Source organism: Mugil cephalus, chromosome 16, assembly GCF_022458985.1.
Source record: "Mugil cephalus isolate CIBA_MC_2020 chromosome 16, CIBA_Mcephalus_1.1, whole genome shotgun sequence".
Classification (NCBI taxonomy): domain Eukaryota; kingdom Metazoa; phylum Chordata; class Actinopteri; order Mugiliformes; family Mugilidae; genus Mugil; species Mugil cephalus.
In genome coordinates, this window is record NC_061785.1 from 23,906,530 (window position 1) to 23,931,414 (window position 24,885).

The 24,885-nt window shown below is 39.8% G+C and overlaps 1 protein-coding gene across 8 annotated transcripts in view; it reads right to left on the reverse strand.

The window, feature by feature from the left end:
- ryr2a (ryanodine receptor 2a (cardiac)) overlaps positions 1-24,885 on the reverse strand; it is a 235,045-nt gene that overhangs the window by 155,477 nt on the left and 54,683 nt on the right. For all 8 annotated transcript variants that reach the window (XM_047609639.1, XM_047609637.1, XM_047609638.1 and 5 more), the window contains exons 8-15: positions 21,067-21,163; positions 16,761-16,835; positions 12,391-12,547; positions 10,865-11,029; positions 10,344-10,465; positions 8,360-8,543; positions 1,678-1,813; positions 1,355-1,450 (exon numbers count right to left, since the gene is read on the reverse strand). In XM_047609639.1, the coding sequence (XP_047465595.1) occupies positions 1,355-1,450; positions 1,678-1,813; positions 8,360-8,543; positions 10,344-10,465; positions 10,865-11,029; positions 12,391-12,547; positions 16,761-16,835; positions 21,067-21,163 (1,032 nt within the window). The remainder of the gene's footprint in view (positions 1-1,354; positions 1,451-1,677; positions 1,814-8,359; positions 8,544-10,343; positions 10,466-10,864; positions 11,030-12,390; positions 12,548-16,760; positions 16,836-21,066; positions 21,164-24,885) is intronic.

Here is a 24,885-nt window from a genome sequence, read left to right on the forward strand (position 1 = left end):
TAACCTATTGATCTTTCTCTCTTTTGCCACTGCTCATATGGATTTTCTTCTTTAACCTCAGCAACTGCTCTCTCCATCTCCAAGGGTGTTGAGTCCCAGTCTTTCTTTTCGCTACACTTTCTTGATAGCTTTTCTATAATGTTTGGAATATACAGGAATAAAGAATACAATTTTACATTTTTGTCTCTTTTCTCCCCACAACCATCAGTTTGGAAATAATGTATTGTTTTAGCAATTCAGGGTAACCTTTATTGAATTCACATTGTTTTATATATTAATTAATCATTACCTTGTATACAATATGTTATTATTAGACTACTATGACTAAAGAGCTATTATACCTGACATGTAAAACATTTTTGCAAAAAAAAAAAAAAAAAACATACTTAACACACTTCAATGAGATTCTCTCTTTCACAGCCAAAGACAAATGAATGATAAATGCAGAATTAAGGGTCACATGTACCATTGCCTTGAGATTCAGGGTCTATCAGCTTATTCACAGCTGAACTCCCTCCCACTCTCCCTAAATTCTCCGACACAGGGATAATGTTATTAAATGGTTAATATATTTGCATTGATCTACCTTTCTCCTTACGTGTATTCTCGTATATGATCACATGTGCACTGTGCAACTGTATTATGTACAACATTAAAGTAAATCCATTGTAGGCTTATAAGCTTCACAGCTGAATGGCTCTGCAAAAGCAATTAAAAAAATAAATAAATAAAAATCTGCCCACAAACCTTCAGACATAAGACGTGTTTAGGGCCACGCACTTTTTGATATACATTAGATTGGTTGATTAATTTTAGACTCTGAAATAAAAATAAATAACAGTTCATTTGATTTTCAACTTAAATAGCAAAAACAATGCTCAAAAATTGGCCTTATGTAAAAAGAATAATAAGAAGATAATTAATTAATTATGTAAAATGAATAATCAGAAGATAATTAACTGAAAATTAAACTGCTGTTGTTTGATTCATATTAAACTGAAAGCTTTTGTACGTGAAGAAGAAGCAGCTGATGATTTTGTAGCTCTCCATGTAAAACGTTTCTGTTGGTCAAAACAGACCATGGACATGACTTTGGAGCAATATTCAGATGTAATATTGGACTTTATGGCACAAGGTATGTCTTCTGAATTTATCTCTGAGCATTTCTCTTCTGAATATAGAGAAGACCTTTCCCCGGGCATGTTCTGGATCAAAATGAGAGCAATGTATTAAATCTTCATCTTCCAACTTTGTTTTTGTTCCATATTTATTTGGAAATGGGACAGGCTATTAATGTGGTTCTAGACTTTTATTTATATTAAATTGTATAGTTGCCCAAGTTAAGCTGGCCTACCAGAAGAGGCCTCCAGTTGCTCCAGTCTGCTAATCAGCCAGTCCAATGAACCAGAAAACTGAGCACAGTTCTTCCTGTTTCCTCTGATGAGGGCAGCTGGGAGGAGGATCAAAAAAAAGTGGACAAAAACTAAGTGATTACTTTTCATACATGGTAATCCAGAAAAATATGTCCTTACTATTCCCAAATGTAATTTTTATTATTGTCTGGATTTATGTTACTGTTATTGTTTTGATGACTGATTAAAATAATGTTAATATCAAAATAAAAATGTGTATTATTGCAAATTTTATATGCGTGCGATTTTGTGTGTGCATATTTACCCAGCAGCTGGTAGAGGGAGTTGAGGATGGAGCTCCAGGCCTCTGCAGCTTCCCTTCCTACTGTCTCAGCAAAGTGAGCTGCACTATTGTAGACGTGAAGGCGATCAATACACTCCAATCCCAGGCTGATCACCCCCTGCAGATATACATGCTGTTGGTTTTACTGCTGTGTGATTGTATTGATCTAAAATGGCAGAACGCCGTTTATTTGAACTGCATAAACTAAATGTACTTCCTTAGTTCATTATTAATGACATAAACATTTGGGAATGGGTAGAGAAATAAGAAAGGAAAACACAAATATAAAGTAATGTTTCAAACCCTAACCTACCACTATTTCAAAATTACCTTGAATTTAATATTATTTATTAATTTACATTTTATTCAAAATATTTAAAACTAGGCTACCTTGACCACTCCAAACTGTGACCTCTGTTGGATTCAGAGATAATAGCTACTGGTGAAAAATAACCCGGGCCAAGCAAATTTGTTTTCATTCTACAGTGCTTGACTATCCCTTGCCTAGTTTTATGCGTTGTCATAATAAAACATACTTGGACAAATTTTAATGATCCACAGGGGAAATTAATTGATGATAGTAGCTTAATTGTCACAAAAGATGAGCTGTTACACAGCTGGATAGAATATGGAGTAAAAGAAGTTCTGTAGCGTTTACTATGGCAGCGGAGCTGAATCATTCTGCTGGAGATGGATGGGATGGATTATCCATAATGAAGAGCAGTTTATCCAATGTCCTCCCGTCCCTCACTGAGACAAATGACTCCAACTTCCTACCGATCACATGTCCAGCCTTTCTGATCAATTTGTTGATCCTACTGAAGTCTTTTTTTGCTGGTACTGCTTCCCCAACAAACCACAGCAAAGAACAGGGGACTCGCAACCGTAGACTATTAGAAAGACTCTAGTAATTCATTGTACACATTGAAAGACCTGAGCTTCCTGAGAAAGTAGAGTCTACTCAGGCCCTTGTTATACACAGCATCACTGTTGTCCCTCCTCAAGTCAATGACCAGCTCCTTGGTCTTGTGCACATTCAGGAGTAGGTGGTTAGCTCCTCAAAATCCGCAATCAGTGTCCTATACTCCATCTCCTGTCCATCTCTAATACACCCTACCACTGCAGAGTAATCAGAGAACTTCAGCAGGTGGTAGGACCCAGAGCTGTATCGGAAATCAGACATGTAAAGACTGAACAGGAAAGGAGATAAAACAGTTCCTTGTGGTGCCCCCACATTACTGACAAAGGTATCTGACAGGGAGCCCCCCGGCTGCACAAACAGAGGCCTGACAGACAAATAATCAGCAATCCAGGAGACAGTAGAGGAGTTGACACCCATCCTGAGCAACTTCTCACTCATCAGTAAGGGCTGAATGGTATTAAAAGCACTGGTGAAATCAAAGAACATGATCCTCACAGTGCCCTTCCCACCATCCAGGTGAGAGTGAGTCCACTGCAGCAGGTAGATAACAGCATCATCCACACAAACATGAGACTGATACGCGAACTGAAGAGGGTCCAAGACAGGGGCCACCAGGGGTGTCAGCTGTGTCAGGACAAGTCTCTCCAGGACCTTCATGACATGTGACATCAGTGCAAACGGTCTGAAGTCGTTGAGGCCAGATGGGATGGGCTTCTTCGGCACCAGTACTATGCAGGATATTTTCCATACCACCAGTATCCTTTCCAATTTCAGACTCAGGTTAAACAAGAAGTGCAGGATGCCAGACAGCTGGGAAGCGCAGGTCTTCAGGACCCAGGGATTTACACTGTCAGGGTCTACTGATTTGCCTTGCTTGACTTTCTCCAGCAGTGCTCTCACCTGGCCAGCCGTCACAGTCATAGGGATGGTTTCCTCAGTGTGGCTGGGAGTTGGGGGTGGAGTAGAAGTGATCGATTGTGAGTTGTGAATTGACCATCTGGGGAGGTGTAAGGACTGAATTGATGGGGCATGAAGAGCCAGCAGAGGGTCCAGCACTGAATCTATTAAAAAAGACATTCAGTTTATTAGCTCTGTCTTTGCCACTTTCCTACTGCTTGGCTTTGGTATTACAGCCAGTGATCAGCTTCATTCATCTCCACACATCCCTGGTGTTGTTCTGCTGGAGCTTGGCCTCCAGCTTCCTGTAGGTGTCCTTACACACACCCTCAGTTTGACTTTGAGTTGCCACCGTATATTCTTTAACTCATTCCTGTCTCCAGATCTGAAGGCCTGCTTCTTCTTGTTTAGCAGATCCTTCGGCTGGCTGGTGATCCAGGGCTCATTAGGGTAACAGTGGACAATCCTAGTAGGGACTACTGTGTCTTCAGAGAAGTTGATATATTCAGTGATACAATCTGTCAAGCTATCTATGCCATTCCCATGGGGCTGGCAGAGCATGTCAGTTGGTGGTCTCGAAGCAGTCCTGCAGAACATCACTAGCCTCCTGATTCCACCTCCTAACTTACCTTTTGGAGACAGGCCGCCTCTTAACTGCAAGAACATACTCAGGTGATAACAGGACCAGGTTGTGATCAGATCGTCCTAACGGGGGCAGGGCAGTGGAACTATATGCATCTTTTGAATTAGTATACAGTAGATCTAGAGATTTTCCAGGGTCATACAATGAAATGAAAAGTTGGCAAAATAGTTTCCCCGAAAATGATAACAAGAGCCTCTGGGTGTTTGGACTGTTGCCTAGCAACAGTGGCGTGGATCGCATCCCATGCTACTGCCTTGACCGCTGAGGGAGGGATGTAAACAAAGATGACATAGGTGAATTTCCTCGGTAAATAATACAAAATAACTATCTGTATTACCTTTGTACAGTTTGTTACAATAGCAAATCAATATTTCAGTTCAGTTCAGTTCTCTCTATTTCAGTATCAGGCATGACATTATGACCACCTTGGACATGGGCCTTCTGAAGTTGTCCTGTGGTGGGGAGGGGGGGGGGTCTTTGGGTCCTAATGGGTTGAGGAGAGGGGCCACTTTGGGTCATTCCACAGATTGATCAGTTTGAGAAGTAGTGAATTTGGAGTCCAGGTCAACACATTGTGCTGTTCTTCATGTTTTCTGAGTAGTTCTTAAACTGATTTAGTGTGTGTGCTGCTAGGGATGGCTGCTGCCATCAAGGACTGTGTGGAGGTGCCTGGTCTGCTCTAGGTGGGTGGTACATGTCCAAGTATCATTCCACATTAATGGCAGGTCCAAATGTTTCCCAGCAAAACATAATTCTCACAAGATGGTCAATGTTATTTGCTTCTCCTGACAGTGGTTTGATTGATGTACTATGTCATCTTATCTATTATGTAAATGCAGCATCTGTTGTGTTTTTTAAGCACATGTGCTCCTTTACACATTTCTATCAATTAATGAGGAGAACTATTTATACAAAAACAAATTAATTAAAAAGACCATAAACAGCAAATTTGGTTGTTGTAAGAGGAGAGGTAGGTGGGGGTGTCTTCCTAAAGTCCACAGTCATCTCCACAATCTTAAGAGGGTTTAGCTCTAGGGGGCTCTGAGAGGACCAGAGGACCAGCTGAGTTTCACAGAGGGGTCAGAGAACACACGCCTGGGGACGCCAGTGCTGAGAGTCTGGTGCTGGATGTGAAACTTCCCAGTCTCACCTGCTGCCTCCTGTTAGTCAGGAAGCTGTTGATCCACTGACAGGTGGAGAGTGCGTATTGAGCTGGAACAGTTTGTGGTGGAGAAGCTCAGGGACGATGGTGTCAAACGCAGAGCTGAAGTCCACAAACAATACCCGTGCGTAGGTCCCTGCAGAGTCCAGGTGGTGCAGGATGTAGTGCAGAGCCATGTTGACTGCATTATCCACTGATCTATACGCAAACTGCAGAGGGTCTAGCAAGGGGTCAGTGATGTCCTTCAGGTGGGCCAACACCAGTCGTTCAAACAATTTCATAACCACAGACGTCAGGACGACTGGTCTGTAGTTATTTAATCCTGTGATAGGGGATTTCTTGGGGACCGGGATGATGGTGGAGCATTTGAGGCAGGAGGGGACCTCACACAGCTCTAGGGAGCTGTTAAACATCTGAGTAAAGACAGGAGCCAGCTGGTCAGCGCAGACTTTCAGGCAGGACGGAGACACTCCATCAGGTCCTGGAGGCTTCCTGACCCTCTGTCTATGAAAGAGCTGATGCACGTCTTGTTCGTAGATCCTCAGTGCAGGCAGGGGGTGAGATAGGAGGGAGGGTTGGGGTGCAGGTATTCCTTTTGTGATGGAGATGGAGAGGGAAATGGAAGGTGTGAAAGTACTTTCAAACCTGGAATAAAAGACATTGAGATCCTCTGCCAGGCAGGGGCTCACTACACGGTTGGGAGGATGGTCTCCTGCAGTCGGTGATGGTCTGCAGGAAACTGTCGTAGAGTCATTAGCAGAAAAGCGGTTCGACAGCTTTTCAGTGTAGTTCCTCTTTGCTACCTTGATCTCCTTTGGCTGGATTTCAATACACAGCCTACCTCTAAACCACTCCGTACCGCCCACTTTAAAATTCTATTTCCATTGTTAGAAGATGGGCTGAACAAGGCCAAAGGGATACTTTTCAGGGTACTTTTAGTACTTGTTCTATATTTGGTCCGAAGTAAGTGAATTGGATCCAAAAGTGTGACCTGGAACACTGCTTTTTACTGATTGGGCAAAAGAAAGAAATCATCAAGATGCTGTGTCAGGTACAAAGCAGGATGTTTTGACTAGAGAGCTGGATGTTTTTGACTAGTAGTAAGCTGCTCACTTTTAACTTTCTGCTCTCGTGTCGGTACTACAAGTACATTTTTGTTAATAATGACTGGAAAAGCAATGTCATTCTGGACCATCCCAGAGGTGAGGGCTTTTCTGTCCTTGTTGGGAGAAGATAGTATACAGCAGGAGTTGGACGGGACCTCTCAGAACCATAAGGTTTTCCAGCGAATCATGGTTGAGATGGCCAAACTTGGCTTTATCAGGACTGTGAAACTTAGACTTAGACAGACTTTAATGATCCACGAGGGAAATAACATTGTCACCATATAACAATACCTTTGTTGCATATAAAAGTAAACACAAGAAAGATAAAATGAGATTAAAGTAAAATAAAAATAAAATAAAAAAAAATTACAAAATCATTATAAAAAAATATACAAAAATAGTTGGCAAAACAGTGTCCAATATGGTTGTTTGGTCAGTTGCATAGCAACAACGGCAGAAATCGTGTCATCGCATGGTGTTTCTCCATGTTGTCAATGGGGTTTCCTCGTTGTCCGCTGAGAGAAGGATGTAGACGCCAGAGGGTGTCCGCCCGTAGAATCAGAAGCCGAGCACAGTCATACTGTGGTCGCATAACCCAGGTATCCAAAGCTCACACTCAATGTGGGTCCCATCAAGCGCACACAGTCCATCCATCCCACAACCACAGCCAAAGACCTCGCATTACCCTTGAGGACCCGAAGCTCCTTCTCCGCTCCTCCCTCGCCAACTCCAGCTCAGGGGACATGGACAGTGCTAACAGGAACACACCAACGGAACACAGCGACCGCTCCGCCGAACTCCACAACCAACGACACAGCCAAAAAAAAAAAGTTAGAAAAACAAAACAAAATAAAATAGCACAAAAAGACAAAAAACAACCAAAACCATTTGACTGGTTCAAGGCACAGAAAAACAAGTCAGACAAAAAAAAAAAAAACAACCATTAACACACTCAGAATAACCTAAACAGGTTATTCTTTGCGGAGCTACAGGCGTCATGCAGCCAAGCTTTCAGGCGCATTTATCAAAAAAAAAAAAAAGAGGAAACTTAAAAAATTGAAGTCCAATTTTGGTATGCGGAGATGGACGCGATATACGGCCACAGACCACGTAGCGCTGGTAGGGAAGCTTGCCTCGAATCCATTACACCATTGGCACAGTCTTCCGGTAAGTTTTAAGTTTTTTTTACGTTCATTGTGTTCTGCTTGAAAGCTCATAACTGCATAACATTTGTTTTCTTTCGTTCACTGGTTGTTGGAACATAACTTTACTGTGTGGTCCGTGGTTGCTAGTAGCAACAACCTAGTGAGCTAGTTGTATTGCATTTTTTTTTTAAATCGATCCATTTCTCTTTCAAATTATACTATGCGGCGAGGATGATGTTTGAAATATCACCAAAAAAGGAGGATCGCGAACAGCATTCCTTCAAGATCATCCATGTGTTATTGTGTTGTTGTCACTGTTTCTGGCTGCTCCTGGCTTGTGGGTGTGGCTAAAGCCTGCAAATCCAGGGGGCGGGGCAATGTAAAAGCAATGCAAAAGGTAGTTTAAAAAAAAAGGTGGTGAGTGGTGATGAGTGGTTTAGAGGTAGGCCATGTATGGAAATCCCGCTTTTGTCAGCTTGTTCCTGGCCTGCTTGTACAGGTCCCGATCTTCACTCCTGTAGGCCTCTTCCTTGTGTTGGCGGGGTTGTCTCAGTCTTGCACACAAGCAGTCACAAATGCTTCTGTTTGACTTTCACAATATCGCAGTGTAGTATTGCACCCCTCTGAATTTTTGAGACCAAATAAATAGTATATTAAAATGGGGGAAATATTTCTATTTATTTTGAACAGAGAAATGAATTAATAACATTAGAAGCTCACATATAGGAAAAACAAATCCTCACTCATACCTTTTAGGAACAGACACACACCCACACCCACACACGTTACCTCCTCCTGGAAGAGGTTTTGCCGTTTCTTCAGTGCCCTGAGTCGGTTCTGCTTGTCTTCATGTTCCAAGTGTTCATCAGGTGGTTGGAAGTATCCAATCAGGTCCTGCAGACTTAGGCTGACTGAGTCTATTGGCAGGTCTAAAGTAGAGCTCTTTCCTTTTTTTCTTAATGCATCTAGACCCCTTTAGAATACAGACCAGACAAGAGGATTGGAATCAGCATCTTTGAGTTGCAGTGTAGAATCTGTGCTCTAATTTGAGAGTAGTAACATCAAAACTGAAATAAATGAATGGACAGAATAGACTAATAAATGTATTACGTCAAGGTATTAGCATAATTTATACTTTTGGAGTTGGCTAAAGTAATAAATAACAGTTTCACTTTGTTACTTTCAACACTATAACTGCCTGGATATTCACTGCCATGCTGAAAGGCCTCTGCCAATGACCTCTGCCTCTGGACTGGGGGTCTTGCAACGGGGCCAGAGGGTGGAGGATTTCTCTCCTCCTCTCTCCACTTTTGTAGCTCCAAGTTTTCTTTTGGATGTTTTTTATATGTTTATATAAATTATTAGTGTTTTCACTATACCTGACTAGCTTTTTACAATCCCACATTTTGCTTTTGTCTCGTTTTTCGGCTTGAAAATACAGCAACTTGATATCGGTACCGATACCGATACAGACTTGGTATCCATACTATCGATATTTTGATCGAATCGCCCACCACTAGTGTACAGGTCCTTGAATGATGGCAGATTGCAGTCAATAACTTTCTCAACAGAGCAAATTATATGCCATCGTCTGTCTTTGTCTTTAGAAGTAGGAGTAGTGTACCAGACAGTGAAGAGGAGATGAAGATGGACGATAGAGGTGTAGTGGTGAGGGTGCACTGTCATTGTTTTTGCTAGGTTTAACCTTTTCAGCTCAATCACAGGAAGTGAATCCTCTCAAGCAGAGTCATGGAGAGAGGAGTTTGGGCAATTTGAGACAAGTCTCAAATTAGATATTGAAATCATGATTAATAAACACGAAACCAGTGACGTTACGGTACAATATTCTCCTTCTTCAGGTGTTCAGTCATGGTGTTAGCCTAATATCATAATTGCCTCAAGTCATTTTTTGACTGACTGTTTCAATATCAATAAAAATACCAATGTGCTTTCCAAAAATAATTTTTTTGTTGTTGTTGAAAATGTTCAAATATGGCAATTAAGCTATTAGGATAATGATATGCTATGCAATGTAGGCTACATAAGTCTAAGCACCCCTCAGAATTTTCTACATTTCTACACAAATCCTGAAAATAGAAAAAAGGAATCCAATCAAACAAATGAAACAGAAATATCATATTTGTGTATTTGTTTATTGAGAAAAATTTGCTAATATTACATATCCAGTTCAAACATAATTGCACTTCTTAAGATTGTATGTTTAGTTCAAGGTCAAATTGGAGCCTATCTGAATAGTTCTACACTGAAACAAAGAGATTCCAGTATTGTTGAGTTTGAGCTTCTTTTGTTCAAAATTTAGGGATCTGTAATGGTCTGATCTTCACAGCACATATTTGTGGAAGTGTATGACGGCACTGACTAAGGCTTTCTGAAGAGCAACAAAGATTTCTAAATAGTTTGGAATCCACAAATCTAAAGTCAGACAGAATGTCAAGGAGATTTAAGATGACTGTTATCAGCTTGTCATCATTGATGGACCACTGAATTCTTAATTATACTAAGGAATTTGAAAAGAACATTTCAGGAAATCTTTGAACTAAATCTTAAGATAATGCATCATGTAGCTAGACACATACTATGTGTCTAATGTCACATACTTTTGAAATTCAAAGAAGTTTTTCATTTACTTGCATAAATAAATGCACGGTATAGGATTTCTGTTTGATTGGGTTCTCTTTGTCTACTTGTAGGACATGTTCACATGGATATACAGTATAGCGATTATATGTGATGTATTTCTATGGGAATTCACCTGATGAAAAGGTTGAAAAGAAAGGCAGTACTCCGGATGACTCTCGCAGTGTGGCTCTCCTCATGTTGTGATCGAGACAGAGTTAGCCCATCATCCATGTGACCCTCATGGTGCATGATAGCCTGAAATAAAAATCAGAAAACAAAACAATATGTTTCCTTTCAAAATAGTGATACATTTTTATTGTTACTCTTATGACCCCAAATTAATAGAACCATTTTCAAAGGACTATACATTGTCATTTGAGGAGTACAACAAACACCAACTGCCATTACGATGTTTGAATTTTCACACTCTGGTATGTCATTTGCTACCAAATTCTACCTTATCAGCTGTGAGCACTCCCAGTATTAGCTCTATTAAGTAGGGACTGGCAAGCATGTATGGATTTACTGAAACTTTGCCCTAATATTAGGAAAACGTTTCATTGTACTCTTCAATATAAAGAGAATCCCAAAGATAAGTGGGATATAGGATAAAAAAGTTCAAGGCTGGACATATGACGCAGTGTGTAATGTTACCTTTCTCTGTATTCCGCCCATGCGAGCACACTTGGCATCAACAGTCTGGTATGTAAGCCACAGACAGGTGTCAACATGTTGGATGTAACACACTGAGTCACCATACTTAATGTCAGGAGTACCCATCCCGTCCACCTCCTTCCTTACACCAAGGTCCAACTTTTCCTAAAAAGGAGCAAATACAGGTAAATAATAGTGATTGTTAACTGAAAAGTTAAAATATTTGTTCTGTCACTCCTAAATGAGATATCAAAAAAGAAAAGACACTCTTTTTTCATGTATCATATTTAAAGGAGGGAAGATTTTAGAAGAAAATATGCATATTCAAGAGAGAAACGAAAAAAGCCTGCAGCCAAGTTCTACTGGCCCTGGATGTGTGGCAAGGGGCATTATCTTGTGGCAACATCCAGTGTCAACCTCACTGGAACAGTGCACACGCAGAAGGCAGCATGTGGGTTTGGAGAACGACACAATATAAAGTATAATGTACCATCACAGACAGTGAGATGACCAACACTAGCAGCACTCATACATCCCCAAACAAAGATGCTGCCTCCACCATTTCTGATAGTATGGTGGTACTGTACATGCTGGAGATGATGCTTCACCTGGCCTTTTGCGTACCCTCACATTAGCAGGAGGAAGATAAAGCTGGAAATTGGACTCATCTGACCACAGAATCTTCTTCCAGTTCCTGACTGTCCAGTTCTTGTGTGCCTGGGCCCAATGACGAGGGGTCTCTGTCTCTCATTGATCGATGGCTTCTTTACAGCCTTGTAAGACCTTAAGCCACGATCTAAAAGTCGACCACGTACAATTTGGTTTGACCACTACTGTTGGAGCTCCTGTGATGTTATTCAGCGGTTTTCCCTGCACATGTGGATCAGGATGGGGCCATTTCTTGTTGAAGAAACCCTTGGACGCCCAGATCTTGGTTTGTCTTCCAAGTTGCTGGTTCGTCTGTACTTCTGTAGAGTGGATCCAGCTGCTGAAGGACTGCATCTGCACTTCCTGGTGATCTGGTGGCAGCTGTACCCTTCCTGGCTGAGAGTCTGTATCTTCAGGTGTGTTTACTGTGCTAGGTAACTTATTGTAGCCATTTTTTTTCTGAAGAACAAATGCACTGGCTTTATATAGACATGAAGCACAGCAACAGAAAAATGTGTCTTTTAATAAAAAGCATGGCTTTCATTAGTGGACTACTGGTACCAAAATTATCACAATACTCAAAATTTGTTATGTATTTTTAGGGAATTAATTAATTAATTTTAAGTTTTTAATGGCTGTTTTAGGATTTGTTTAGTATTTTGTCTGTGACTGCACTAAATGCAATTGCACTTGAAGACCTGATTCTTAATACAATATTTAACAAATGCATGGGGTGTACAATTTTTTTTTTCACCACTGTATGTTTGAATGTTTTAATCATGTAAATCGATTGCAGCGACAAATGAGCACAGGGTAAACAATAATCTGAAATGCACCCAGTGTTCTATCTTTCACGCATGCAGACGTTGGCTATTTACCTTGGAAGACCGGAAGCAGAATGCTGTAGACTTGACATCAGCTTTCTCTTTGTCCACCAGCATGAGAGACTTGTCTTCTATGAGACTCAGATACTTCCCAGTGGTCACATGTCTCAGTCTGAAAGGCTGACCCCAGCGGATATGACTGCCACTCCAACTAGATACAAAAATGGGTCAAAGACATAAGCAATGAAAGATTTAAACAATCTCATTGCAAATATATGGAAATGCTATATATTTCCATATATTCCATATATATAATGCTATATATAGTATATTCTATATACTTTGGTTCTTGAACCTGCAAAGGAAATGTTGCCGTGCCTGCCCCATCCAGAACAAAATGCCTTTCCTGCACTTTTCCAGACAAAAACAAAGCAAGAAAAGTGTTTCTGCCTCTGCTCTGCAGATGTCCAATAACTCCCAATAGTAGTGTAAAAGTTGTACTATTTAATACTGACATGTAGTGGAGAGGAAGCAGTAAGTAGCAGAGCCTTGACATCATGACTGGGCATAAGTAGAGCTATTAGTAGAGTCAAGTAAAACACACATGTGTGCACATGTCTAGTGCAAAAGTGCAGCACACAAGCAGATGTATGCAGGTAATGTCTAAATCCAATGCTGTCTCCAAGTAGATAGGTTCAATCTGTTTGGCACCTTCACCAGCCTGCTGCTGACCGTCCTGTGCCCTGGTGTGGGTGGAGAATCCTGTGCCACTGTGTACGACCTTGTCCACTGCATTTCGGGATGGACTGCTGGGTTGCTCGACAGGCAGGCTGCTTTGCTGCTTGCTGTACTGCTTGGCTGGCGTTCTGTCCCTCCGACCTCTTCTAGTCACAAGTCCACCCGATTTCGCCTGTAGTATGTTCCTTCTAAATCCACCAGGTACGATCTGAGTCCGACCTGCTGCACGCAAACTCCTCTTCTCCACCTGCCTGTCCTGCCCGCCACGGGATGTTGCTTGCACAGGCCGTCTTCTTACTCAGATACTTCGCTATTTTCAGGGCTGACCCTGCTTTTCCATTGGATTTCGGATGTCTGGGTGAGGACTTAACATGTTCAAAGTCCCAACCTTTTGCACAGTCAAACTGTGGGCCATATTCTGTTATCACCCAGTCAGGTTGCCCGTGCTTTGCAAACTGGGCCTTGCATCTCAGTACTGTGGTCTCTGCTGAAAGATCTGGGAGCAATATAATTTCCCAAAAATCTGAATAATGATCTACAATAAGCAGAAAGTGAAACAATTCCATAATCACAATCTGCCGTGGCCGCGTTGGGAGTGCATATGACAGCATTGTTTCACGCTGCTGTTCATGTGAGTATTCGTTGCATGCTGAGCACTGTCTGCATATTCGGCAAGTACAGCGTGTCTCTCGCCTGCCTATAGCAAACATCTCCTCCAACATGCCTGGCATGAATGCGTCTCAACATTTCAGCATGAAGTGATTTTGGGACTATGACTCTCTGGCTTTTGAAGAGCACTCCATCTTGTGCATTGATCTCTTCCCTGATTGACCAGTATTCTCTGATGGCCAGAGGGGTGTCCTCCCGGCGATCTGACCATCCCTGGAGCACTGCTGCCTTCAGGAACTGAAGAGCTTCATCTCCCTCTGATCTGACTTACTAATATTTTATCTAGAAAAAAAAAGCCCTTTTTTTCTTTCACTATAAATGTGGGGTATACAATTGATTTGGAGAGGTGGGATTTTGAAATATGGCTACTCAGTGTGTTACCAAAAGTGTTGGGCACATTACTTTTAAAAAGTAATTAGTTACAGTTACTAGTTACTACCCCCAAAAAGTAAGTTAGTGAGTTAGTAACTGAATTACTCCACTATAAAAGTAACTAGTTACCAGGGAAAGTAACTATTGCGTTACTCTTCCTTTTTTTAAGTTTAAATATGTTTAATAATTAGATTTTTTCCTTAGCAGGTTTCACAACCCAGTTGCATAGAGTAGAATTGCATAGACACGTACTTACAAAGAACTTTTAATATTTATTGCACTTCAGAGTCAGATCCCAACTGGCAGACATACCGCTTTCACATCGGCAAAAGTTGCGGTTGTTTCGTCCCTCCCTCCTCTCCTCGCAAAAAACAGCTTCGCAGCTCCCGTGGTTGAGAACCAAGTAACGCACCCCATTTAATTTTCAGTAACGGAAACGTCGTTATAAAGATGGAAATAGTAATTAGGTAGATTTCCCCGTTACTGAAAAAAGTAACGCCGTTAGTAACGCCGTTTATTTTAATGCCGTTACTCCCATCACTGGTTACCAATACTAGACAAAATGCACATACACAGGAAAAAAGTACCACAAAAGATAATTTGTTGGCAAAAATTTTAAATTCAGCATTTAGGTTTAGGAAAGATCATTGGCAATATATTACTCTCTGACCAATTGGCCATCAATATTTTTCTTGGAATCAGCACACCAGAGAATGTATCTAATAACGATGCATAATTTCTTAACCTGCTGTATATTGTTACACATTCATAATATCCAAGGTGCTTAAAAACAGACAAATAAACACATTATACAAATATAATATATAAAGGGCATGCCATCGTGAAGAGGAAATAGGTGAATGGGGAGTTGGACCTACAGTATATGTATACTATGTCGCCCCCATCAGTCATAATGGAGACCGTCTTTGCAACTCCAGCAATCTTTAAAAGAGAAATTCGAATCAATTGCAATGATACATTAATCAAACCTATAAGGTTTCGTATGTATTTTTTTGACTGTATTGTATTGTACTGTCTGATTTTTTATTTTTTTTTCGTATCTTTTAGAACCTTTTGATGTTGTATCAATAAGGAAAAGATTCCAAATAAAGCGTCTTATGTCTTCTTTTTCTTGATTACATATTTTGTCTATCAATATGAGCTTTTTGTCTTTATATATAATCTATGTAAATAAATACTACTAAAAGTAAAAATCAAATGGCAAATGAAATGACTATAATATTTGGACGTAGGATGATTGAAATTATCTAACATATAGAAAGACTATGGAAATACTTTAAAACACATTAATCTCTCACAGTGTTGACAACAGATCCAATACAGGATTTATCTTATCCTGATTCTTAGCCTGGTCTGGAGCAGGCTAGCTGGATAAATCATCATGGTTACTTGTCTGGGATAAAGTTATCCTCCTTTCGTTCAACCGACTTGAGGCTAAATTCATCCAGGATAACTAACATATACAACATTAATCCCTTATTCTGGTTTTGTGCAATACCCCTCTGGGCAACGATATGTACTAGAACTTTCAAGCACGGATGCACATCTTCATTCAACTCAGGGTTGCATCACCCATATTGTATATTGTCATGTGCTATGTCATGTTTCTCTTTTTAGTCTACTTTGTATATAATTAAGTTTATTTTGAACATTCAAAAGATCAAATGCATATACAGTTGAAAAAGAAACAAAATACGGAAAAAAATCAAAATACTTCCAATAAGTAATTTAAATTGTCGGTAATGTTCGTAAAGGAGTGAAGGGAAGCAACATGCTTATCTGGCCCAACCCCTTGTCAGTATTAATGTTATTGTTCAGTGTTTTCTTCATCCTTTACTAAACAGTAACAATAATAATAATAATAGCAGCAATAACAAAAACAATAATAATATTTTAGGTACTTTACATACCTCTTCTTCATTCCTGTACCTTGTGAAAATCATCTCTTTATACCTCTTCTCAAATTGTATAACATTTTCACTGTGCCTGATTTCCTCACCCAGTGTATTCCACAAAATCACCCCACAAACAGATATGCACATGCTTTCGTGTGTTGAACAAAACACCAATGTTTAAAGTTTAAGTTCCCTCTGAGATTATAACCCCCTTCTCTGTCCATGAACATGTTTTGTATATTGTTAGAAAGTAGATTATTTCTTACTTTGAACATTATAAGTGGAGTTTTGAATTCCACCGTACATCTACACTTAAATGCATGTGACTTTAAAAGCAGTTTGTTGGTGTGTTCCTGGCATCCCACGTTATTTATCCTGGTGGCTATTTTTTGCAGTGTGCATAATGTGTAGATTGTTTTTGTAAGTGTTTCCCCAGACTCCCACACAGTAATGTACATATGGTAATACCAGAGAGCAGTGTAGAATACGTAATATTTTACGGTCCAGTATATCTCTCACAGCTGTAATTTTCAGTGGTGCTATGAACTATGTCAAACACCTACGTCAAACTCAGTAACTGTTACATTTCCCTTTAAGGGCTCTCTTCTTTCACATGAACTGCAACAATGCAGGTAGGGCAACACATATGTGTGAGCAATTTTTTATAGGTGTACATTTAGCTATGCATTTATTTACTGTATATGTATATAACACGTTTGTTATACTCACAGAACCCGCAGTGTCTCCAGCCTCCACAGGGACCTGGCATGACTGGACACTGGTCCTCCCTCATAGTGCACTGTCCTGTGGATAAAGATTGTATAACAATGGCAAATTATGTACAAAATATTAAAAAGTTACTTCTCTCGAATGTCAGTCTAGAAGTGCTTGACATCTCAGTGATATACACCAGCAGTCAGTTAAGTGTTAAAAGTGAAAAACAGACATTCTATACTGCATTGCTTAATAATATGGCTCTCACCTTTGAAAACATTTCAATCTTTAAATATATAGTACCAGTCAGTTATTATTATTAGGGGCTACGGGGCAACGCCTGAGCCTCCAGTCTACAGCAGCAAGCTGACCCTATTGTTATCCCGCGTGTTTGTTCTTGTTATTTTTCCTCTTCCTCCCTTTTTTCGTCCCTTAACGAGTTATATATCAAAACGTGCGGTTCAATTGGGATTGGTGTGCTATTACTTTTCTTTCCGAAATACGAATTTTTCATGACACTCAGGCATACTTTCACCTAGACACTTTATTTAAACTTTAAAATGTAGACACAAGCCTTGTGTATTGGTATATTATTATTTCCTCGTTTTCATAGGTCTTATCGTTTTTGATCAATCACTGTTCAATGACCATAATGTTTTTCCAAAAAACTCATTTTAGAGTGCGGAATGTTGGTACTTAGAGTGAGAGAGCGTGTGTGAAAATGCCAGAAAATTTTCTCTTTTCACGCTCATCCCGGCCACAATTTACACACTAGACACATGATTTTTTCCACAGTTGTAGACAAACTTGTTGTTTCTCTCACGATGTGCTCAGCAAAGCAGTGAGACATACAGAATTTAAACTGCGAGCCTCTGTTCGCAGTAAAGTACCCGTCTGCTCTCCATTCACTCCAATGCAAAGATTTTTTGAGAAAAGAAGGGACCTTTGTGCTTAACTCTCGAGTGTGTCCAAAATATTTACAAATACAAAAAACATACCAAAGTCTTCAGGAAGGTCTTACGACGCCCACGGTCTGCTTGTTTTTCTGATCGGAGCTACTGTTTTGTCACAGTAAGCCCAAATGTGAGACCAGCGAAAAGGCGGGAAATCTAGCTCTTTTCTGCGTCCCAGCGCCGCGCACTTCTGTCGTCAATGACGACCACTGTGGGTTGCCACAGGAAACTTTTTGTCATTACAATTACAGATACACTCAGGAAGAGTAGTAGGATGTACAAACTCTCTCACACACAGGCTAACTGTAAGCTAACTGTGTTAAATGTGGGTTAAGCGTGCTAACTGTGCGACATGTGGGTCAAGTGTGCGACATGTGGGTTGACTGAACTACATGTAGGCTAACTGTGCTAACTGTAAGCTAACTGTGCTAACCGTATGCTGTGCGACATGTGGGTTAACTGAACTAATTATTATTATTATTATTATTTTCTACATTGTAGATTAATACTAACTACATCAAAACAGTGAAGAACATTATGGAATCATGTATTTAACAAAAAAAATGCTAAAAAATAAACATATTTTAGATTTCCTATTTTTAGAGTAGCCACCTTTTGCCTTGACGACTCATGATGCTTTTCACTTAACAGGCGAGCAAATTTGTATAATGTCTTTCCTTCTTGTTGTGTTGACACCATACGTTGTGCTGTTCAGTTCTCTGCAGTGAATTGCCCTATTTGACTGCTGTTCTAATTCACATTATGGCAAGAATCACTCCACCACTGTAAATCATGTCAAAATCACTGTAAATTTTTGTAAGTATTACTTCTGCCTCATTTTTATTTTATTTCATTTCATTTGACTTTATTTTATTCTTATGTCTATGTCTTGTTCATAAGTGTTCTTATAACAAAATAATTTCCCTTTGGGATCAATGAATGATCTTGAATCTTGAATTGAACTAAATAAAGAGAAATTACGATCCATTACAGTAAAGTCCTGGAAATACCTGGACGTCTACTGTGACATTAGTTTAAAATGGAGCTTTCAAGATGTAAGGAAGGTCAAAGGTTTTGCCACAGAAGAAAGACTCATTAATGTTACCAGCCCTTAAATTAACATGAGAACATACAGAATTCAAGTGACAGACACATCTCAGTATCGACTGTTCAGAGATGACAGTGACACAGGCCTTCATGGTTGGATTGCTGCATAGAAACTACTAAGAAAAAAAAACAAGAAAAAAACGAGAAGAAGAAGACAAGAAGAAAAAAAAAGAAAAACAGAATTGTTGAATGTTGACAAACTTAGTGCCAAACTAACATAGCAATAACATATGCATCACTCCATCTCTCTCACCACCGATGACTTATAATAACAGTTCATTTGCACTACTATTTATAAAACTGTATGTTTGAGCTCCATACTCTTAAGTAGAGCCACAGCCAGACAACAAATCACATAATTTACCATGCACATTGGACTGGGGTGCTACAGCAAATAGCGCAAGGTCTGCTGTAGAACCTTAGCAGTGGCAGAATAGTATATGATGCTTCCAAGACTGGACATAACAAAGACTCATTAAGAAAAACTTCACTAAGAAAATCTCACCATGTACACCACAAATTTATGAAATTAAGCATTTCCTTTCAAAAAAATCTTTATAATGCATCTTTAATAATTATACTGTAATCCATGTGTTGAATTAAAATGAAAAAGGAATAGGTCCTGTCAAGAGGCAGAGCTGTCTGCTGTCATAGCAGCCAAACCGAGTCTGTTAATTGTCCACACTGTATGCTGGCCTCTTTTTGATAATCACTTTCTTGTGGCTAGACGGCAGTTTCGTCATTAAGATTGTTTATATTCACTCCAGACTCCAGACCCACACTCATTAATACACAGGATAACATGTTACAATCCCTTGCGCCATGATCTGAGGCAAAGCACATTTAGAAGCCTAGTCCAACTGAAAAATCGATCACTAAGCTAGCAGTCAGCTACCAACTAGCAACCAACGAGAAGACACCAGCTAACTAGCCTTGCCAACGGCAGCAGGTAAGAAGTGATGGGACATGCAGCTACACTTCAACCAACACTTCGCCCCTCTGCCTAAGAACGGTAATAAAACACTAAAAGACACAAGCTAACTAGCCTAGCCAACAGCAATAGGCGGTATGCTTCACATCATTGGGGTTTTCAAGAGGCACGTCCCTTCCTTCACTGATGTTTCATTAAGTTGGGCCCACGACACCTCACCTCAGCCCTACTACAACTACTAACTACTAAAACTACTCAGCCAGCCTTACCTTTAGCATACTCCCGAGCTGGCATGTTTCCTCCTTAGCCACTGCCCTCACTCGCTCGCTCCACTGCCACTCCTGCAAATGCCCAGCTCACACAGGAGAGCAATGGTGGATTTTGCAACAAATTCAGGCAACCGCCACACACGGGCACTCCAGCCTCGCTGCTCAGCTTCTGATGGCATCTTTCCATACCTAGCTCTCTTGCCTCGTTAGCCTCCTCAACTCTGTCTTCCCACGGGACAATAAGCTCCATAGTGTACACTACCTTCTCTATTTCCGACCAAAAAAGCAGGTCCGGTCTCTGCCAAGTGTTGACTATATATGCTCATAATTGTTTATGAATACAGCATTATGTTTAGTATTTTCTTATAGCCAATTTGAGAAAGTGAGAAATTTGTACTTGTGCTTATGAGACTTCATTTATTTAGTAAGTACAGGACATTCATGAAACAGGGTTCAATGCACTGACTCTATGACTCTATATACTGTATTATAGTACAGAACTGTTTTATATTTTTTAGCTAAAAACTTTCAATTGGTACTCAAACAACCTGTAACAAGGATTTTTTCTGACCTAACTTTGTAACATTGCACAAATAACCACTGCCGTTCAGATATAGCTTGCAGATCGATGAAATTTGAGTGTTATTTTCTTACAATTCCAGTTGAAGCTGAGATTGAGCATTTTGGTTAAATTTTCGGGGATTTCATGTAAATATAAACTTTTCTGTGTCCTGAACGTTAAATATAGAGAGTTTAGTCAAACAATGTGTCAAGCAATACCTTGACATAGTCGGTTTGACTGTGAGGTGTGCATACTGAAATGATACCAATAGAATGAAATGGATAAAAAAAATGAATATGCTGCTTCTGCAAATTAAATGACAAAGGCGAGGCACGTACACTAGAACAAAATTAGGACCTAGAATTGACTTGTAAGGTAACTTGCAAGAAAGCTGCATTGGGAAATATAAATAAAGAAATGTAAATAAAGATTCATAGATTACCCCACAAAACTTTTCAGAGCAATGAAATTTCAACCTGAAATTATCAGTATAACTTACCTCCTCTGATCATCCCCATGCTCCCCAGATGGAACAGTTAGGCACTCATCCATGTGACCATGAAGAAGACGCAGGACGTCCCCTCCTATAAGAAAACCTGTACAAAAAAAAGTCTTTTTTTCATTGTTGCATTGTTTCATTGAACAGATTTTGATTTTGTCATCCTGCCGTTTCTCTTTGTGTGTCCTTCTTTTAGCTCCTCCCCTTTCTTGTAAAATTACTGCAGTAGTGAAGACGTGATCCAACATGAATCCTGCAGACATAGAGTTCATTGAGGAAACTTTTAAAAGAAGCTAAGTGTTACTGTTTGTTTAAGGGCTGGACGATTAACCGAATTTTGATCACGATTTCAATTTTGGTTTCTTAAAAATACTGTAATCGAAGAAAAGCGATTAATGTGCCGTGCAAGTTCCTGCACTATAAAAGCACCGCAAATGCCCTTCTGTCGTGTGAAGCTGCAGCAAGCGTGTGATGTGTGTGGATCAATTGTGGAATGAGCGATTAACAACATGGCAGAAAGCCAGCCTGAAGCTTTAGTTGAAAAGAAAGGTAGGACAACTTCAGTCATTTGGAGACATTTTGGATTCAAATTGTTGGACGTGGAGCAGAAGGAGATTGTTTGCAAAGTTTGGTGCGCTGTCATGTCTGCACCCCAGAGCAACACGACAAATGTATTTAAACATTTGAAGTTCTGCATAAAGTGGTCTATGATAAAGTACTGACGGAGCGAAAGACCCAAAAAAGTGCGTCGACTTCAGCCACTGCCACCGCAAAACAGTCCTCCACTGAGGACACTCTTTACACTTCCACTCCATATCCCACCGGCTCCCGGCGACAACGAGAGATAACGGAGGCTTTTACATTTATGCTATAAAAGGTTATATTTAAAGTTGAGTTTTGGTGGTTCAATAGATACTTTTTTGAAATCAATGAATAATCGTGTTTATTAATCGTGATTTCAATATCAATCAAAAATAATCGTGATTATTATTTTTTCCACAACTTGGACTTTTGGCTTAAGCCTGAATATGAGTCACTATTCAGGGAAACACAGTCAATAGGTCTTGTAGCCTTTCAACCTCTAGCTACAGTCCTGAATTAGCACAGGCCTTCCTTTCACTCACAATGCTTTCATATGACTTGTGTGCTATGAATGCTATTAACTCTACACCACATCTGCGAGTGGAAATATAGCCTTGAAGATTATACACAGATGAAGATGATCTCTCAACAACACTGGATGTAAAAAGCTGCAACTTGAATGTTGCATGTGGAAGAAGACCAAGGTTACTTTGACAATGTCCTGACAATGGATGAAATGATCTCTGAAACTGTACGTTCGAGTCCAGGTGGGTTTTCTCTGGGTACTTTTTTTAATTTCTCATATTATGCACCACATGCTTCTTAGGCTAATTGGTGATTCTAAATTGAGCCTAGGTGTGAGTTTGAGTGTGAAAGGTTGTTTGTCTCTGTCTTGACCCTGTGATAGACTGGTGACCTGTCCAGGGTGTTGTGAGTTAACTCACAACAACAAGTAGCAAAAGAGGCGGGAGTGACAGAAAATGATGATGAATAAGGAGCAGGGGGCATGTGCAGTAGACAGTCTCTCCCGCAACACCACCACAGACAGCAGAGTCAGACCACAGGCAACCTTGATTTTTTTTTCACTCGACTTTCGAAAGTCGTGTGTCGTGTTGTAACAGGTATTCTTTTGAGGAATAATACAGTAGGTCATCCAGCAAGATTGCTTGTTAACGTGTTTTAATGACTACATAAGTGTTAGCTAACACTAACACGGATTCCAGCTAGCGTTAACTAACTGATAGGTATGGCTAATAGTTAACTAGTAGAGCAAACCTGGTCCAAGCATGTTCTGGCGGTTTCCCACCATCATCCTTGTGATCTTTTCCCAAAGTTGTTAGATATAACATGAACGTGTTGAACTTGAAATGAAATTAAAATGATGAATTTCATATTTTCTCTGCCAGAAATTTAATAATTTCTTTGCAGTGTTGTCACACTGCTGCTAAATTAACACAAAGGATACTGCTTTTGAAATGTTGTCATGATAGATAGATAATAGATATTTCTATAAATGAATTTCATTAAAGAACATGTCCAGGGAAATTGAACTTGGGACTATAGTCATCTAATATTTTTGGTCTACAAGAATTATTCTGAATATTACTTTTTTAATTTCTCATAATATGCAGCAGCTCTTTCTGTCCCCACATTGCCACAGCAGCTTAGACTGGGAGCGGACAGTGAGAACTACTGCATAATAGGAGCAGTAAAATTTGACTTTTTGTACTGTAACTTTTGAAAGCTGCATTATTTGTAACTTAATTTGTTTATCAACCAGATGTGACGGCTACATGTACTTTTGTTCTTCGAGGCCCATATAGAAAATGTAACAGAATATATCCATGATCTACGGGCAAAGGCTGCTTGCTAACTGACATCTTAACTTGTTTTTAAGCAATCGGTTTGCATGCTTTTTTAAGTAACAATAACTAATAAGACTTTACAGTGTAACTGACATTAAATGAAACAATTCCAGCAATTCCCTGTTGTGCCACTTCATCTCTTTCTATTTCTCTTCTCTCATTATTAAGGATTTTACGATGGTGAAAAAGAGAAGAATGATAACCAATCAGGTGAGGCTACTGTCAAGACACTACTCACTTGTGATTGGCCATGACTCTGTCAAGGGAAGCTTAAAAGCAGCCTCACCTGATTGGCCAAACACTGGCATGGACATGGAGAGCAGTGTCCCCAGTCAAATTATTATGTAAGGTAACATTGTTGCAAGTTATGTCAAAGAAATGAATTGTGTAATATCTGTAGTATCACACTTTTCTTCTCAGAAGGAAAACCACATTTCCTTATGCCAGAGACTTAACTGGTAAGATAATGTCTTCACATTTAAATGACACCAAAGGCACAGCTGCAAAAGACAGATATTATAGATATATAGACAAGATATTGTCAATATTTGTGAAGACTTTGACATTGAGTTATCTTTGGCAGTTGCGTTGATGTTTATCAGTTTAGCTCATTTTAATGTAAAGGTAATGAAAAATAATGTATTCATGTAAAATAAATTGATACCTCTCAGTTATCTGATTCAGATCTATACATGCCAAAAATCCAGAGTTAAGATGATCAATCAATCAATCATAAGCAAGATGCCACATGCAGCAAGATAAGTTAAGTAACTGCAGCAGTCTCTTTTTCATCATTGCCAAACTTAGTAAACAGTTTGTTTATCTTGTTCACACATTACAATCACAATATTCAACATATTGTTTTGTACTACAACCTGTTGTGTGTTTTGAAACAGTGCCAAAATATGTCTCCATTAAGAAATAGCTAACGTTTGCCCCAGCCGTAAAAGTTGATTATGGTGGATAAAACAATGTACAGTTTTCCGGCACGTAATGTTTAGCTAACCAGCTCTGACAGTGTGCCTGATGTCATGCTTTTATCAGCATCATATTATCTGTACTGAAATCAGCTTTCCAATTTCAAAACAGTGTTAGATGAGGAGATGCACTGTTTTCTGGATGAGGAGAAGACTCAACCCCTCTTGGTTCCCCCGTACCAGTGCCCTTGGGGGCTATACTTCTTGGATGAAGCAGAAAAAATAAGGGTTATACTTCAACTTCCAACAAGAGCAATCAGCGAGCAACATTGCTGGTTGAAATGAAAAAGCAGTATATGTTCTGCCATGTTTGTTTACATCTCGCTCCCCGTTCCTGGTTGTAACTCGTAACTTAAGTGGTGACTTGAAGTCATAACTTATGAGTTCAAAAGCCT